The 15,250-nt window shown below is 35.7% G+C and overlaps 1 protein-coding gene across 1 annotated transcript; it reads right to left on the bottom strand.

Moving 5' to 3' along the window:
• Positions 1-1,303: 1,303 nt before the first annotated feature.
• Positions 1,304-8,483, bottom strand: LOC117622730 (oxysterol-binding protein-related protein 1C). Its single transcript, XM_034353498.1, has 10 exons — positions 7,549-8,483; positions 6,852-7,208; positions 5,067-5,163; positions 4,393-4,844; positions 4,111-4,266; positions 3,274-3,441; positions 3,056-3,196; positions 2,048-2,278; positions 1,808-1,921; positions 1,304-1,645 (listed from the first exon to the last, which is right to left on the bottom strand). The coding sequence occupies exons 1-10, from the start codon at positions 8,080-8,082 to the stop codon at positions 1,478-1,480; spliced, it is 2,418 nt and encodes an 805-aa protein (XP_034209389.1). The 5' UTR covers positions 8,083-8,483; the 3' UTR covers positions 1,304-1,477.
• Between the last annotated feature and the right edge of the window lie 6,767 nt (positions 8,484-15,250).

Below are 15,250 nucleotides of genomic sequence, written 5' to 3'. Positions count from 1 at the left end.
AGATTACAAGAGTATAACTTGAATGATGTTGAAGATCAACCCTTTTTTCATATTTTATTTATAAATTGACGAATCGAAAATAGAACTACAGGTGCATATAGACGTTATTAATGATTATTATATAATAAATTAACACTTAATTTACTAGTATTTTTCTTTTCAAAATTGAAAGAGCTTTCAAATTCAAGTTTTTGTTTTCACGTCTGCTCGAGAAAAACTTTGTTGCCTCATGAGCATGCACCCCTCGTTTCTACGTAACTCCTAACACGATGCATGTCAAGTGAGTAGAGAAGTAAGAATAAAGAATGCATGAAACTAAACAAATAAAAACTGCTCCATTTTTCGTTGAAAACACAGGTGGGTCTAAGGACCCATACAAGATTTGATGATTTTGTAGTAGCTCTAATAGTAGGTATTTTGAGCTACAAAACTTGAAAGTAGATTGAAGAAACCGACCATATATGGGAGGACAGTTGAAGGATAATAGAATCAACTCAATAATAGACAGAAAGTATGTGAGTTTGTTGATATAATTGGATCCAAGCCAACCTGTCTAAACGTGAGCTGAATATGATGTGTCTGCACATTATTACCTTATTTTATTACGTAGTTCACGACATTATACATAATCTAATATACGAGTACATTTATGGTTTGAACTCGCATTCAATAAGATATGTAGTCTTAATGGCTTACGATAAATCTAACCCTTAATGAAATGTACATCTATGATTTGAACTCTCATTTAATAAAATATGTAGTCTTAATAACTTACGATAAATCTAACCCTTAATAAAATGTCGTAACGGTTTACGATAAATCTAAATCATAATAGAAAAGGATGTATCCATCGATTCAATAGTGAATCCGTTCATCCAATTATAGAAATTTACTTTGTTAGTATCTTTTTGGTTACTTTCGAGTACATTTTAGGGGCGGTTTTATATGCACTTGTCAAAACTCAAAACAAGATTCATAGAATCAAACTAGCTTTTGATCTAATATTAGATCTTTCCTTAACGTTAGAAGAGATCTTAAGTTGGAATCTCACTCCCCCCTTGTTTTTAACATGATTTATTCCACATCATTTGTTGTTAAAAGATTCTGGTAGTCCATTGCAAATTCAAAGCCCAAACCCAACCAATGACCCTATTTGGGACTCCTCCGAGGATCAAACTGAGGACTGCCATACCAAGCCCATATGAAAGAGATCTTTATGTTTTGGTTTCGGATTTACTTGATTGCTAGGAAGAAACCACCAGCTCTCAACTTAACCCAACTCAAATCCTATAAGAAGAGACAATGTGAAAGAATTTCATTTTATTGACTGGCAAGACCTTTCATTCAATATACTTTATATGCAGATCATGGGGGACCCTTTTTTACCTGCTTGCAATCAATCAGCAGTATTCACCACCCCATTGAGTAAAAAAAAAATGAAAAAAGAATTAGTAAACCACAAGGGCAATGTAGCTTTTTACTCAAGTAGCGGTTCACAAGGGACTTGCCCAAAAATATCAGGACATGAATCCCAATGTCCTTTTTCTCTTGCCTCCCAATATCCACCGATGTACTGGTATGTGTCGCTTCCTTTATCCTTTGCAAACCACTGCGGCCTCCAACCCTGCTCTTGCATCTTTCGAGCCTGAATCCCGATCAAAGCAGCATTCCATCAATTACAACAAACCAATAAATACCATTGTTACAAGAAGCTTAAACTGACTCGTAATAGTTTTACATGGAAAAGATGCAAAACACAACTACAAAAAAAATGTTGATACTTGTATATTCGAAAATGCAATATTACCTGCCGTTGCCTCTGCTCTAGCCTCAACTTCTCAGCATTTGCCATTTCATACTCCCCATTTTCCAGATACCTTTGATCGGGTCTGAGCCTTGAATCTGTTGGGGGCAACTTCTCCTGCATGTCAGTAAACTTGAAGAATCATAAACTGCTAGCAGTCATCGTTTCAAACCGTACTTTCCATACCACCACCATCTACACAAGATAGATCAAACTAAGGAACACACTCGTCAAAATAATTACCTTAAGTCCAGGGGTGAGTTCATTCATTGTGATGGCAAAGCGTGTTAAGTTATATCTGGTTGGAAACTTGGGTGGCTTGCTCCTCTTCCAGAGCAGGCAGGCTTCAGATAAAGAATCAGATCCTTTTCCCTTCCCTGAACAGTCTCCATTCACATAGTGCATGCTCTCATCCCATTTTCCAAACATTGTTGCTACCGTTTTCCCATTCCTATCTTGAACTATACCATGTACCTAATGGAGAAAAGCGGAAAACATACAAGTAGTTAGAAGATTTCATGTCATGTTTTTTATTTTATTTTTGGTCAAGATGTTCCATTCTTTTTTATAAAAGATTCATGTCTTTTTCCTTTAATTTCCTAAACATTTTCAAAAACATCAGAAGTATTTCTGTATGAAGAAAGGTGGTAAAATGAGGTGAACTGCAAAATGTCCACACTTTTTTCCCAACCTGATAAGGAAAAAGAAAAGACAGGACTGTCTGATAAAACTCACAAGGCAACTCTTCAGTCATTTCTCCTTTCTGAATAAAGGAGTTCTCTGTTACCAAATTGGGCATATACTGAAACTTAAGTTCGCTTTCACAAATTGCTGACGGTGTTTCTTATCATTTGTTTCTTCAGTTCCCCCAGCATAAAATCATAATATCACACACCATTGTTCTCTAATTTGAAAAATTACAGCCTTCTAAAACCCAATTTAAGTTTAACTTAAATTTTGAAATAAATTTACAGAAACACAACCACCACCAACATTAGTCTATGTAAACTGGCTGCTGACTCGATAGTTATATAACAAAGCCCCTCCTAAAAAAATATATATATATCAAAACCATTTAGTAATCATATTCTATCTGCAGCTTGACAAAAAAAAAAAAATTATTCTATCTGCAGATTCAAAGTTGTCTGAAATATTGGCAAAAGCTAGAAAGCAAAATTTTTTCCTGCTTCACTTAATAACATGCTGGCGTGATCAACTTAAATGAAATACAATTGAAAAAGAAAAAAGTACCTGGTGAGGATTTCGGTCAATGATAGACTGCTCCTTAAATTTCAGCTTACATGAAAACTCATGCTTTCCCTGTATTCGCATCGTACCATAGTGATCACAGTACAGCTTTCCCAAAATGAGGTTGTAAATGGATGTCGTAACCTGGCCAAAAAGAGTTCACTTTTAGACATGAACTTAGAAAATAATGAACACAATCCCTGAGTTGCTGGGTTACATACTTTACTCCATTGAAGAACTTCCCCATCATCAAATTCCAAGGTCAGAACACCAACAGGATCAAGCTGAATCGAGCGACCCCAGAATTTACTCTTCAAATTGCTGTCTCCCCAGAATTTCCATCCTTTACCCTCACAGTGGCAAGCAATTATCATGGGGTGATGACTAACCTGACACCCAAAATATAAGAACCTTTACTATTTGATACATAGTAGAAAAAGAACAATAATGGGAATTTTAAAAGGGATGCCTAATTTTTTTTTATTTTTTATAGGGACTACCACAAATATCTCCCCCACCCCCTGGGTTTTCTTATAGTTACTTCACCTCTCTGCTCAAACAAGGCTCATTTCTTTCCGATACATTATACCTTTCTCATTTATCAGATTACCTATTCAGAATTCAGGCTGTCTGGGGAGTTTCAAACTTTCAAATCTCAATAAATGGATGTTTTGATTTATATTTAATCAAAATCAACTTAAACGTTTTTTAAAAATCTGAAACTAGCTTCACTGGGTGACAATACTTTTCTCTTCCCACAACTGCATATCAAAAGTTAAAAATTGTTCATCATTGATCAAATGGTGATGTTAACTTCAAGATTCAATGTTCTCATTGACCAAGTAAGATTCTTTACGATCATGTTTGGGTGTCACAATCCAAGCGTATTTTAGTATGAAATACTTGATAAATGCACCACTCAGCTGAATATATTAATCTCGTCCACCTCAATAGGACAGCATCATGTGGCCTAATTCTCACAACGTAAATATATTCAAACAGAACAGGTCTACACGAGAATAGTATATGAGATTGATTGTTATAAGACTTTTTCACACCTTCTCTGAGAAAAACCGGAGGCCTTTGTCTGGATAGTCAGCCTCAAATGTTTCCCCCAATAATGGATTGAATGGCTTGCAAATCCTTCCTTCAGTTGATGCATATCCAGAAACCGCAAAAGCAGCCACATTAAGAATCCTCATAAGACTATTACCCTGCAAGGCTTCAAGGAAAGCCAAAAATAAGTTAAGAGAGCACTGTGCTAATCTAACACATTTAAGAAAGCTATTGTTGGGAGGCAGGAGACTAGCATTGCAATGCGGATGGCTTTGAGGTCTTACCCTTTTACCCCATTCATAAGCTCGATCAAGGAGGTATGAGTATTCCAAATCCTCAAAACCTTTTTGTAGAGTAGACAGAGGCTCATTAAAGTATACAGGAAGACAGATTTTTGTGAGATCCTTCCCAATGTTATCCTTAATCATTGACCAAAGACTAACACTCTTCTCTTTTTCAACAGGGTCAGGCAATTTCTTACGCCGCTTGATGAAAGGAAAGTTAGCTCCAACTGATCTCATGGATGGATCGATACCATCTTCTGATTCAATGGCATTTATCCCTTCATCATCTGAAGAGACAGATGACATCCGATATTCGGACCCATTACTTTTGAAAGAACTTGATGAAAGAAAATCACGAGTATCAAAGAAAGCATTGTCCTCTTCATCAGTTTCTTCCTCTGCAGCATCATCAACTCTTCCATTATCCTCGTCAGAGTCACTTGCACTTCCTTCTGAAAAATTAATACCAATGCAGGATTAAATTAGCAAAAGGAAGCATGACGTAAAACCTAGAGAATATATTAGAACACATCATTTCACATGGCACAGAGTCCGGCACATTCTAATATTACAAATGCAAAGAGAGGTTGGAAGAAAGGCAATTTAAGTAACATATATAACTTGTTACAGGAAACAAGAAATACGTGTTGTTAAACTTCTACCTCAATGCTTACCACTGAATTTGTCTTGCCTTGATCTAGCAGAAGCCCCACCATCTTTCAACTGACGGCTCTCATCAACCACTGTATTCTCCAAATCTACCTTTTCTGTCTACACAATACAGTATAAATAGCCATTTTATTAGCAAGAAACAAATAAGTAAATGAGGAATAAAATCCCCTTACCAGAAGTTAAAACTCTTAAGGAAGCAACCTTTGTATGAACAAAAGATACCTCATTAAAAAAACGCTTATATACATGAGTGAGATGAGCGGCATTGTACAATTATCTAGTGTCCCTTTTTTGGCATCTATTAAAATGTCATTAGCACACCTCTCTTTCTTTTAGGTAATGAGGACATTTTTCTTTACTTTTCTCATTCAATGATATACTGGCGTATGTGTGTAAGATCAATCCGACATTCAATGATATATGCCTTTTTTAAAGAGTAAGTGGGGTAATTTTACAGGTGCTAATATTGTGAAAGTGGGGTATGGGGAAAGTAGGTTAGTCTTCTAAGGCATTTTCGATTTGATGAAAGTACTTTTTAATCCTCAAACATGTTGATGTTAGATGAGGTGAAGCCTCACACTCAATCAGGAACATTAGTCAGTCTTGACCTCAACAAAGCTATTAGGTAAACAGTCAAGAAGGTAACGAAATGGCTATGAAAGTCGTAAGAAGAGACAGAAATGGTGACTGGCTTACTTGTCAAGTGTTACCACAGATTACTCTTAAAAAAAGACAGGTGAAATTTGAAAATGCAACTACAATATGTTTCCTGGTAGAAACCCCATACAGAGAAGTGGTCTTTCAATACACCAAATTAATATGATCCAGATGCATATATAGATCATCAACTCCTGTTTTTCAATTAAATCAGCTTATTCCAAAACATAGACCACCAAAGAAACAGGATGTAGCATAAATCTACGAGAGACCATGCTTCATACAAAGACAATACTACAAGATATCACTTGTCAAAACAAGAAAACATGGATGCCAAATAATATTCAGATTGCCCTAAATGAAATAACTCTTCAACACTCTTTAAAGTTAGTGCTTTTCAGCAATCTAAAAAGAACTAACAACCATCACCGTAAAGTTGATGTGGCGTCATTTAAACACTCCACATTTAGCCTTCAAAAACCGATAAACATCCTAATATTACTGGAACTGTGGAAGGATACTACTTCGACCTGTTTAAAATAACTCATCAGTCCTTGAACAGATATCGCATTACCCATGCCACAAGAAAATCCCAGAGAGAAAACCACAGGTCTATACTAAAGACTCTCAGCCCACGTCGATTTTCAGACAAACAACCTAGAAAATATATAATTAGAATTGACCAACTTTTAGTCATTCGGACAGCTTTTAAATTTTTCATAATAGTAAGGACAGAAACTAAACAAGAGTGATCTGGTTTGTACAGTATCAATGTCATCTTCTGGTGTAGTGACCTTGCCATGATTCCTTTAAATTAAGGCACTGATACTAAATAATGTCCTTCGATTAACACTCGCATCACTCAAGCCAAAAGACAACAAAAACACAATTAATAAGATTGATTATATTAAAAAAATTTACAAAATTTTGAGAAAGAAAAATAGCCGCTATCTCCCATTCTGCACAAACGAATCACAACAAATGACTACTCCACAAAGCTGAAACACACTACGCCAACAGCCTCCTAGCAATTTACTTGGTGATTTGAAGGAAAAAAAAGAAAGGATTTCTGCATGGTAGGAAACCAAAGAAGAAGACTCCGAATTTCAATGGGCATAAGGTTTCCATACCTCTAACTGTCGCAGCGTGTCGATTAAGAGCCACTGCTTTTGCTTGAGCAGTAGGAGCTGGTTCTGTAGCGCTGCAAACTCAGTCTTCATTATCTGTTCACTGTCCTGAATGGCTGCATCCCTCACACCTTCTTCCACAAGTCGCTGCCTAAGTTTCTCGGTTGAAACGGCGACATTGTCCACCGGAGCCATCAACTCGCTGTTAGAAATCCGTGGGAACATGTCTTTCACAGCCTGCAATGCTTCCACCCACGCGTATCGATCTTCTCGCGACTCTGCCCTCAAATGCAGCCTCTTGGTGCCTGTGAAGATCGAGAATCTCTTATCATCTGATTTGCTTTCGCGGATGCTCGAAACCTGTGAATGAGTTCATCAAATCACAAAATTAGATTAGAATCAACCAAAATAATAAAATAAAACAAAATTGAGCAGAATTTAATCAAATTAAAATCTCATCTAATCAAATACTAATTTTTTATTTATTTAAAAAATATACGACCAACGAGGAAAATGCCGATCACTTTAGAATTCCGATTAAAATTAAAATAGGAAACGAAATGAAAACAAGATTTAAATAGAGAGAAATCATATACTTCTAATTCTTGATAATCGACGAAGAAATGAATCAAAACGTATAAACAGAAATGAAAATTTTGAAGCCAAGAAATGAAAATGAAAATCAAGAGAAGCTGAGAACCTTGAGATGGACTTCGCCGAAGGGCTTGCGACGAAGCTGGTGAGGAGTGCCATTCCTCCTGTGCCTCGAAATCCTCCGCATCGATTCTTCGCCGATGACTTTCGAGCCTTTCTCGGTCTCAACGCTAACGACTATCCTATCGGGGCCGTGAATCTTATAATACGACAACACTCCATCCTGTAACACGAACCACCTCGGCCGCCACCCTTTGCCGTAATTCACCCACTTGTACAGAATCCCCGAAACGCCATTCCCGACGATGTCGTTTATCTTGACGTCTACCGGCTGCTCCCGAGCCGAGGGCGGCCGAGCCACAACTTCTGCGGCTGCGACGGCTGCCGCGGCCGCTGCCGCCGTGGTCCGCTGGCTGAGGCGGCCGTAGTCGGCGCTGGAATGGCTGAAGCTGTTGCTATGATTGCTATTCGGGTCGAGTTTCGCGGGGCGGATGTGCGTGTCGGATCTGGAGCCGAAGGAGGACATGTGGAGGTCCGAGGAGTGATCGGAGAGCGTGGAGACGCAGCAGAAGGGATGCATATGGAATTATACGGAAAGAGTTGGGGGATGCTGAAATTGGGCTCGGGCCGTGGTGCTGGCGTGGCGGCAGAGAACGGCGGCGGTTACGGTTGCGGTTGGGATTATTGTTAGGGGTTTCATTTAGATTTTTAATTTTTAATTTTCAGCAATTTGCGTTGGGAATTGGGATTGAGGAGAGAGAGCGAAACGGATAAAGCGAGTTCCGCGTGAAAATGGGAGAAACGGTTATAAAGAGGAAGGAGTTGGGGTTTCGGAGGGAGCGACGGTGACGGAGCGGTCAATACAAACAACTCTCTCTCTCTCTCTCTCTCTCTCTCTCTCTCTCTCGTTGTTTTAAACAAATATGAGGCGGTTGGGCCACTGTGTCTGTGATGAGTTGTGACTTTCTCTCTCTTGAGGATGGGGTGGGATTGGGTGCGGGGAGGAGGGAGGGGTTAAGGTGGAGAAGGCAGCCGGCTGGGTCGTGGGAGAGCGACACGTGGGAAACGCGTCTGGGGACGCGTGTTGGGGAGGGAGTGGTTAGTGAGCGGCGGGGGCGTTTGGATGTTTGACGGGGGATGGTTAATGGCTTTCACGTCTTTGACTTGGGACTTTGGCAATTGCGCTGGCGTTTGGGTACTTTTCTTATGTATTGGAAACTTCTTTCTTTTCTTTTTTGTTTTTGTTTTAAATATAATGAAATTGATTGGATAACTTTTTCATTTAAAATTGCAACTACCTTGTAAAAAAGGCCTAAAATTAGATGCTTATGAACACATCTGGATGCCTAAGAGCATTCACAATGATGCTCTCTATTTCTTAGCTAAAATTTAGTTAAAAATATAAGAAAACTATTTGAGGAGCTCTCTAAAAAATTTCAACTCCAACCATACTCCTTAATTTGGAGAGTCATAAATGCTATAACTGTTTTTTGATTGGTCATCTCTATTTAAAAAACAAAGAAAAAGTTAGCATTAAATAAAGGTTTGGAATACTCATTAAATAAAGCAGCATTACATTATAAAGAGCCACTAGGAGTTTTTTCTCTCTCCTCATATTTAGGAACTCCTAGAGGACTCCATATTTTAGGAGGTGGATAGGGAGCGTGGTTGAAGTTGCATTTTTACGATTCATCCCTAAAATTTGTCTAAGAAGGTGGTTTATGGAGCCCATTGTGAATGCTCAATGTAATTAGATGCTTATCCATGTAATTTAAAAATAGTGCTAATCAACCCTTATTAGTCGTTCATTAAATTTTATTTTGAACGTTTTAGGTGGGTACATTGTAGCCAAATCAAAAGAGTTGGTTGTACAATTGTATTGCATGAAGAAGATATTCAACCTTTTTTTCTCTCCTTTCGTACCAAAAATACAACCTATTTTTTTTTTTAGATAGTTACAAGTTACAACCCCTTCACTCTTGTTTTTTTTTGTTCAAGTTACAGAGCAAGCAAATTTGAAAATTTTTGGAATTTTAAAGCACTTTGATTAAATAACAAAGAGTCTAATTTGGTATTATGGTGTTATTGATCTATCCATTTTTTGTTAAGCTTATCTCATTTGTTGTCCCCATTGCATTTTCCGTTTGTTAAACATCAATGCATTTAATTGTGTGTGTGTGAGAAACCCTCTTTCCTGTAATTTAGACTATCGTTTGTATAAAAAAGTAAAACTCAATGTATTTAGTTGTTTACATTTATAATCTTCACGGTTGAATAAATAATAAGTAAACTAAACTAAGATTTATGTTCTCATGCCCACAATAATAAATCCCTCTTATTAACTGTGGATGCAGAAGCTAGGTCATATAGCTTGCAAGCCAAAAGTAAAAAATAGAGGTAAAAGAGTTTAAAATCCTACTGTAGATTTCTGGGGTCTAGGTTGACGTCAAGGAGTTATTACTCGCGTGAAAATTCAACCTACAGAATCGTAAAGGGCAGAAGATTTCATCCCTAAATCCAATTATTAGATGATAATCTCCTTGATTACGATTTGTCTTGGCTGCCTATCAAAAAGTTGATTTGTCCTGATTAAAATGCTTAAATCTGTTTGGGGTAAATGTCAGAAGCTTCTATTTTCCGAAAGTCATTGGTCCTATTTATTTCATGAAAAATTTCTTATGACTATTTTGCGTCCGAGATTAAATAAAAACAAAGTAAATATTTACTAATTGGGTACACGTGTAAATAGTAGCAATATTGACCATGTCCACCATAACTTTGAATCTAAGCTAATGTAATCTGGTTCCACAATCAACTTTTACTTATTCCCCCTAGAAAAAAATATTCTCATCTTCTAAATCATTTGATGATTGATTTTTGTTTTTTTGTTTTTTTGTTTTTTTGTTTGTTTTTGGATATTTGGTTTTTTTAAATATTATTATTGGATTTGGGGGATCACCGAAAGAATATCAAATCTTTACAACCAAATGGCATATAACCTTATTTTGATACCAGAAGATTTGGCATCCGAGGAAGGACTTCTCTAGGTCTAGGCTACTAACCAACAAAAATGATTTTGTTAATTTCTGTATAATAAGTTTGTCAAGGGTTTGAAACTTAAGTGATTGCGAGTATTCAGGTTTGCACTTGAGACCTCATCATCCAATATTTATATGAGTGAATTATTGAGTTTGCCACTGATATAAACTACTATCATCACTATTTTTGCAATTTTTTTTTGTAAAAAATGAAAACTATTGTGACTTGACTACTTTCAAATTACAATGTTTGATTTAAAAGAAATTCCAAAATTTAAATTTTAACCTACCTTATCGATTTACAAACAATCACAGTAAAAAGAACTCATGATTTGTGCTTTTTGGACAGTGGTGAATTCACAATATACACATTTCACATCAAAACTCAATTCAGAGAGCGACGTGGGAGTATGCACTATGCACTGATTGAATAATACAAGCTAAAGACAAAGTGATCAAATTGGAAGCAACGACATTAAGAATTTCGAATCACAGTTGGATATCCGAACGTCCATATTGACTTTTGCCATGAATTTTAGTATAATCTAATATCATTTCTTAATTATTATTACATGCATTGCGGGCAGTCCTCAAAAATTAATTTGGGAAATATTTTATCTTCTTTTTAAAAATCTTTGTTGTGCTATAGTTGACTATATTCCCCAACTCTCACATTAGGGGGAATTATGGTGTTTTATTATTTTAAACCAAAATAAAACCATATTTCCAATATTTCAAGCCATCCATGCGTTTTAGTGAATAATTTACATGGCTTCCAAAAGTTGTTCAATGTTGTTAACTTTAGTTTAAAATACAAAACTATATGTTCAATGTTTAACCTAAATGTTTTTCTTTGGTCACAGTGTATCGTGCATATTATCATGGGTAACCTTTTCTTTTTCAATGAAAAACCAAATCACATGTGCTAATTATAATTAAATATGTTGTAATACGTATGTAACAGGGACATGATAATATACGTCGTGATACAAACTGAAATGAATATGAAAGTGTCAAGATTATTTGATGCAAAATTGATTTGAATGGATATTTAAATGAGGATGAAGAGAATGAATCCGGAAATAACTTGCAAGTTCACGTAGGAAGATAGATCGGCTAAGGGGGTCTAATTCAGTGAAAAAATGCATTGATTTGCAGATTATTCATGTTCGAACCCCCATAGCACATTGATAGTATGTGTGTGAGAAACCACCTCCTCTTTGTAGTTTAGACTATCACTTGTATTAATAAATAAAAAGACAAATTAAGAGAACGAAGCATTGCTACCGTGACACAAGAGTTTTTTCTCCATAAATTGAGACAATTCATCGAGGAAATGCAAGGGTCAAACCATGAATTTTTTAACGGGTGGGCTAGCGACATTTATTAGTTAAAAATCTAATGATAATTTTTTTTATGTACTTACAGTTCTATAATTTTTTTTGAAATAAATGCGAGCTTGCGAGAGATTGCCCTGGGGCATCTAAAAAATATTCCGCCATTGTTAGAGCATTTTTTATTTTTTTTTTGTCAAGAGCATATTCAACCATATAAACCACACTAATTTATAGCTCAATTAACTATTTTTAATTTTAATTTTTTACAAAAATCTTTGCACACAAATAATATTAGAAAAAGAAAAATCAAACCTTTAACAAGGATAAATCCAAACCATTAATGAGTCTCAAAAACCTCACCCGACTACAACCTACTCAAAAATCTCAAAACAATAGGCTATATCTGAATGAGATTTTTAAGACCCATTAGGCTGTAGCCGAGTGAGGTTTTTGGGACCCATTAGCCCTTGTAGTACCTCCCCGCGTAAGGGAGTGGTATAAGGCGTGGCTGCATGGAACACATGTGGAGAATAATAGATAAAACGTGTAGCCGACCTCAGATGGTCACGCGAAATTAGAGAATTTAGAAGAAATTGTAGTTAATTTTGGGTACGACCCCGAAAAAACCCAGTCAAAGCTGGCAGAGGGTGACGCTGATGACACACGCGGTGGTCGTCCTTGGTGAGGAGCGAGAAGTAATCTTCTACTGCACAGCACAGTGTACGTACCTACTTGTGTTGTGTCAGAACAGAGGACAGAGGACAAAGGACGACAACATTCTGTTTCTGTGTGCTTTGTTGGCACTCAGCTGGTACTTTTTTCTTCTCCTTTATTTTGGTAAATAAAAATAATAATCACCAATCTTACCCATGAGCATTTATTGGTAGTTTTCAAGCTGAACCACTTTTGAGATTTTATCTCATACAAACGATATCTTCATGTTGATTTGAGTATCTTAATTGAAATAAAACGAGAGAATAATGTATTGTGTTGATGAGTTTCAACCTCCTAGCTTTTGCATAGAAATTTACACAACTAGTTTATCATCAGAAATTGATCAAGCTATTGCAACATTATTGATTTCAAAAATGAACACTTTCTTGAGCTTTTGATAGATCTTTAGCAACAATAATATACATGCCTTTAGATTTGTAAGTTCATTATGAATAATGTTTGCGCTTACCTCATACACTAAAAAATACAATTTAATACAAAAGATCCATTAGTGTAGTGATTTAGAGTGATTATTCCATCATGCAAGGTCCTGTGTTCGGATCCTATCATATATATATACTGTGTGTGAATTTAGTATATTATCGCCCATCTCAATAGTAAAAGTCCTAAAAAAAAAAAGAGTTCAATCTTGAGTCTTGCCCCTCCTCCTTTCCCCTAAACAATAGAAAATAGAAAATAGAAAATAATATATTGAACCAAATAATCATGCCCAATAAGAACTTTATAAAAGCATATGTTTAATTCTTATATGAACTAAATAAATAATAGCCTTTTATTTTATTTTTTTCTTTAAATAAAAGAACCAATTCTGATTTCTTGGACTACAGAGGTCTAAGAGATTTATGGTCACTCACCGTTATATGTAAATTCAACTGTTTACTCACTCTTGCACTCATTTTAAGAAATTTTTTTGAACCATTGGACTAATATCAAACGGTGAGTGATCACAATCTCTCAGACTCCTATAATCCAAGGAATCGGGATTGATAAAAGAACAGATTTTAACCTACCCTACGCCAATTACATTACCTCAACTAATTAAGGACCGAACCTACCCTGAAGTGTGACTAAATTATATTGAGTTTCTTTATATGTTTAAGGTCCAACTAGGTCTAGGAGATAAAGAAAAAACCTAACCCTATCCTATAAAGCTATGCCACTAAGAGCTAGCAAAGCATGCGATTTATTTTACAATATTAATACAAACGATGAAGAAAGTGATGATTGGCACACAGTTAGTTGTCCAAAGAGAGCCACGTCTACTTTTTACATCCACTTAATTCAGAAAGAACTCTAGCGTTGCAGAAAAAATTTCTTGTAATATGGATAACACTATTTTGTTATTTTCGGCTAATAATATAAAGAATATATAAAAAAATTATATAACGTGTCATTGCGTTATTAATCGAGATATAAAAAATGATATTTTCTTTGCATGAAAGTCTCCTAGAATTGATGTAATTTTATGCAATATTATATATCACATGCCCCAAAAGTTCCAAACATATGTAAACAGCAATAATTTCCCAACGTCCTCTCTTCTCAATGCAGCATTGCAACGCAAACAAACCTCATCCTTGGCTCTCCTCCATCATCAGTGCCACTAAGCATGCCTTCTTTTTGACTAAAAGCCAATCATTTGCCAACCAATTTCTAACTCAGGGAAAATCTTTTTCGACTAAAAAAGGGTGAAGATTTAGATGTCACAGCCCACAAAGGAACACCAAACAATCAAAAGCAAGATACAAGAAACAAGAAACAAGAAAGAAAGAAAAGATGGGTGGATTGATTCGTATGTAATAGAAACACGATCTAATCGAATATGTAAATCATGATTGATTGATATCTTAACAGAGAATATATAGATCATGATTGATTTAAATCCTAACAGAGGATGATGAACCCGTCGACTTAACGACTATAAGACAGAGCCTAAGTCTCTAAACCACCATGGTCCACCAGCCATATTGCCATGCGATGATAATTCAGTGGATCTTTGACTGATCTCCAGCTACGAGTTATTAGTGCTTCTTTTGAATAATTGGTTACTTTTTAGGGATAAACAAACATTTTCTATTGTTAAAGTTCGACTCAGATTTCATTCAAGTTACTATTAATATTTTTATATTATATTTCACTTGAATTGAGCTCCCTTCAATTTTTTTTCCCTCGAATGGAAACAATGCCATTCTCTCATAGTCATAGACTCATAGCTAGAGCACATTTCGATTATGCCATTGCTATTTTTTTACCATCTTCACATACAATACAACTTTAAAATTGCTTTTCACATAAATGAAAGATTAGTTGCATTGCATCGATCCCTAAACTTGCATCACATCGAATTAGCATATTTTGTAATGGATTGTGACCGTTGGTGAAATAAGAGACTATATTGCTTCATAATTTGGAATTACTTTGGTAAAAAAACATACATTTTTGTGCATAAACACTTTTATAATAAATACGTTGAAATATTTATTAAAAATTTACACAGAAAAGCACTTGGAAGTATTTATTTGGAAAACGTTTCTATGACTTAGAAACATTTTTGCCAAAACATCTTTTAAAAGTATTTTTGGTTGTCAAAAAGTCTCTGAACATGACTTAAATAGAAGACTTAATTGAAACATTAAAT

The sequence above is a fragment of the Prunus dulcis genome, chromosome 1 (assembly GCF_902201215.1).
Source record: "Prunus dulcis chromosome 1, ALMONDv2, whole genome shotgun sequence".
Classification (NCBI taxonomy): domain Eukaryota; kingdom Viridiplantae; phylum Streptophyta; class Magnoliopsida; order Rosales; family Rosaceae; genus Prunus; species Prunus dulcis.
This window is presented reverse-complemented; position numbering and strand designations above follow the sequence as displayed.

Excerpts from the sequence above, each read along its gene's own strand:
- LOC117622730 (XM_034353498.1), bottom strand. The coding sequence starts at position 8,082 with ATGCATCCCTTCTGCTGCGTCTCCACGCTCTCCGATCACTCCTCGGAC. Across the intron at positions 4,845-5,066 it reads AAGGCAAGACAAATTCAGTG|AAGGAAGTGCAAGTGACTCT; the intron begins GTAAGCATTGAG and ends TTAATTTTTCAG. Across the intron at positions 3,197-3,273 it reads AAGTTCTTCAATGGAGTAAA|GTTACGACATCCATTTACAA; the intron begins GTATGTAACCCA and ends CTTTTTGGCCAG.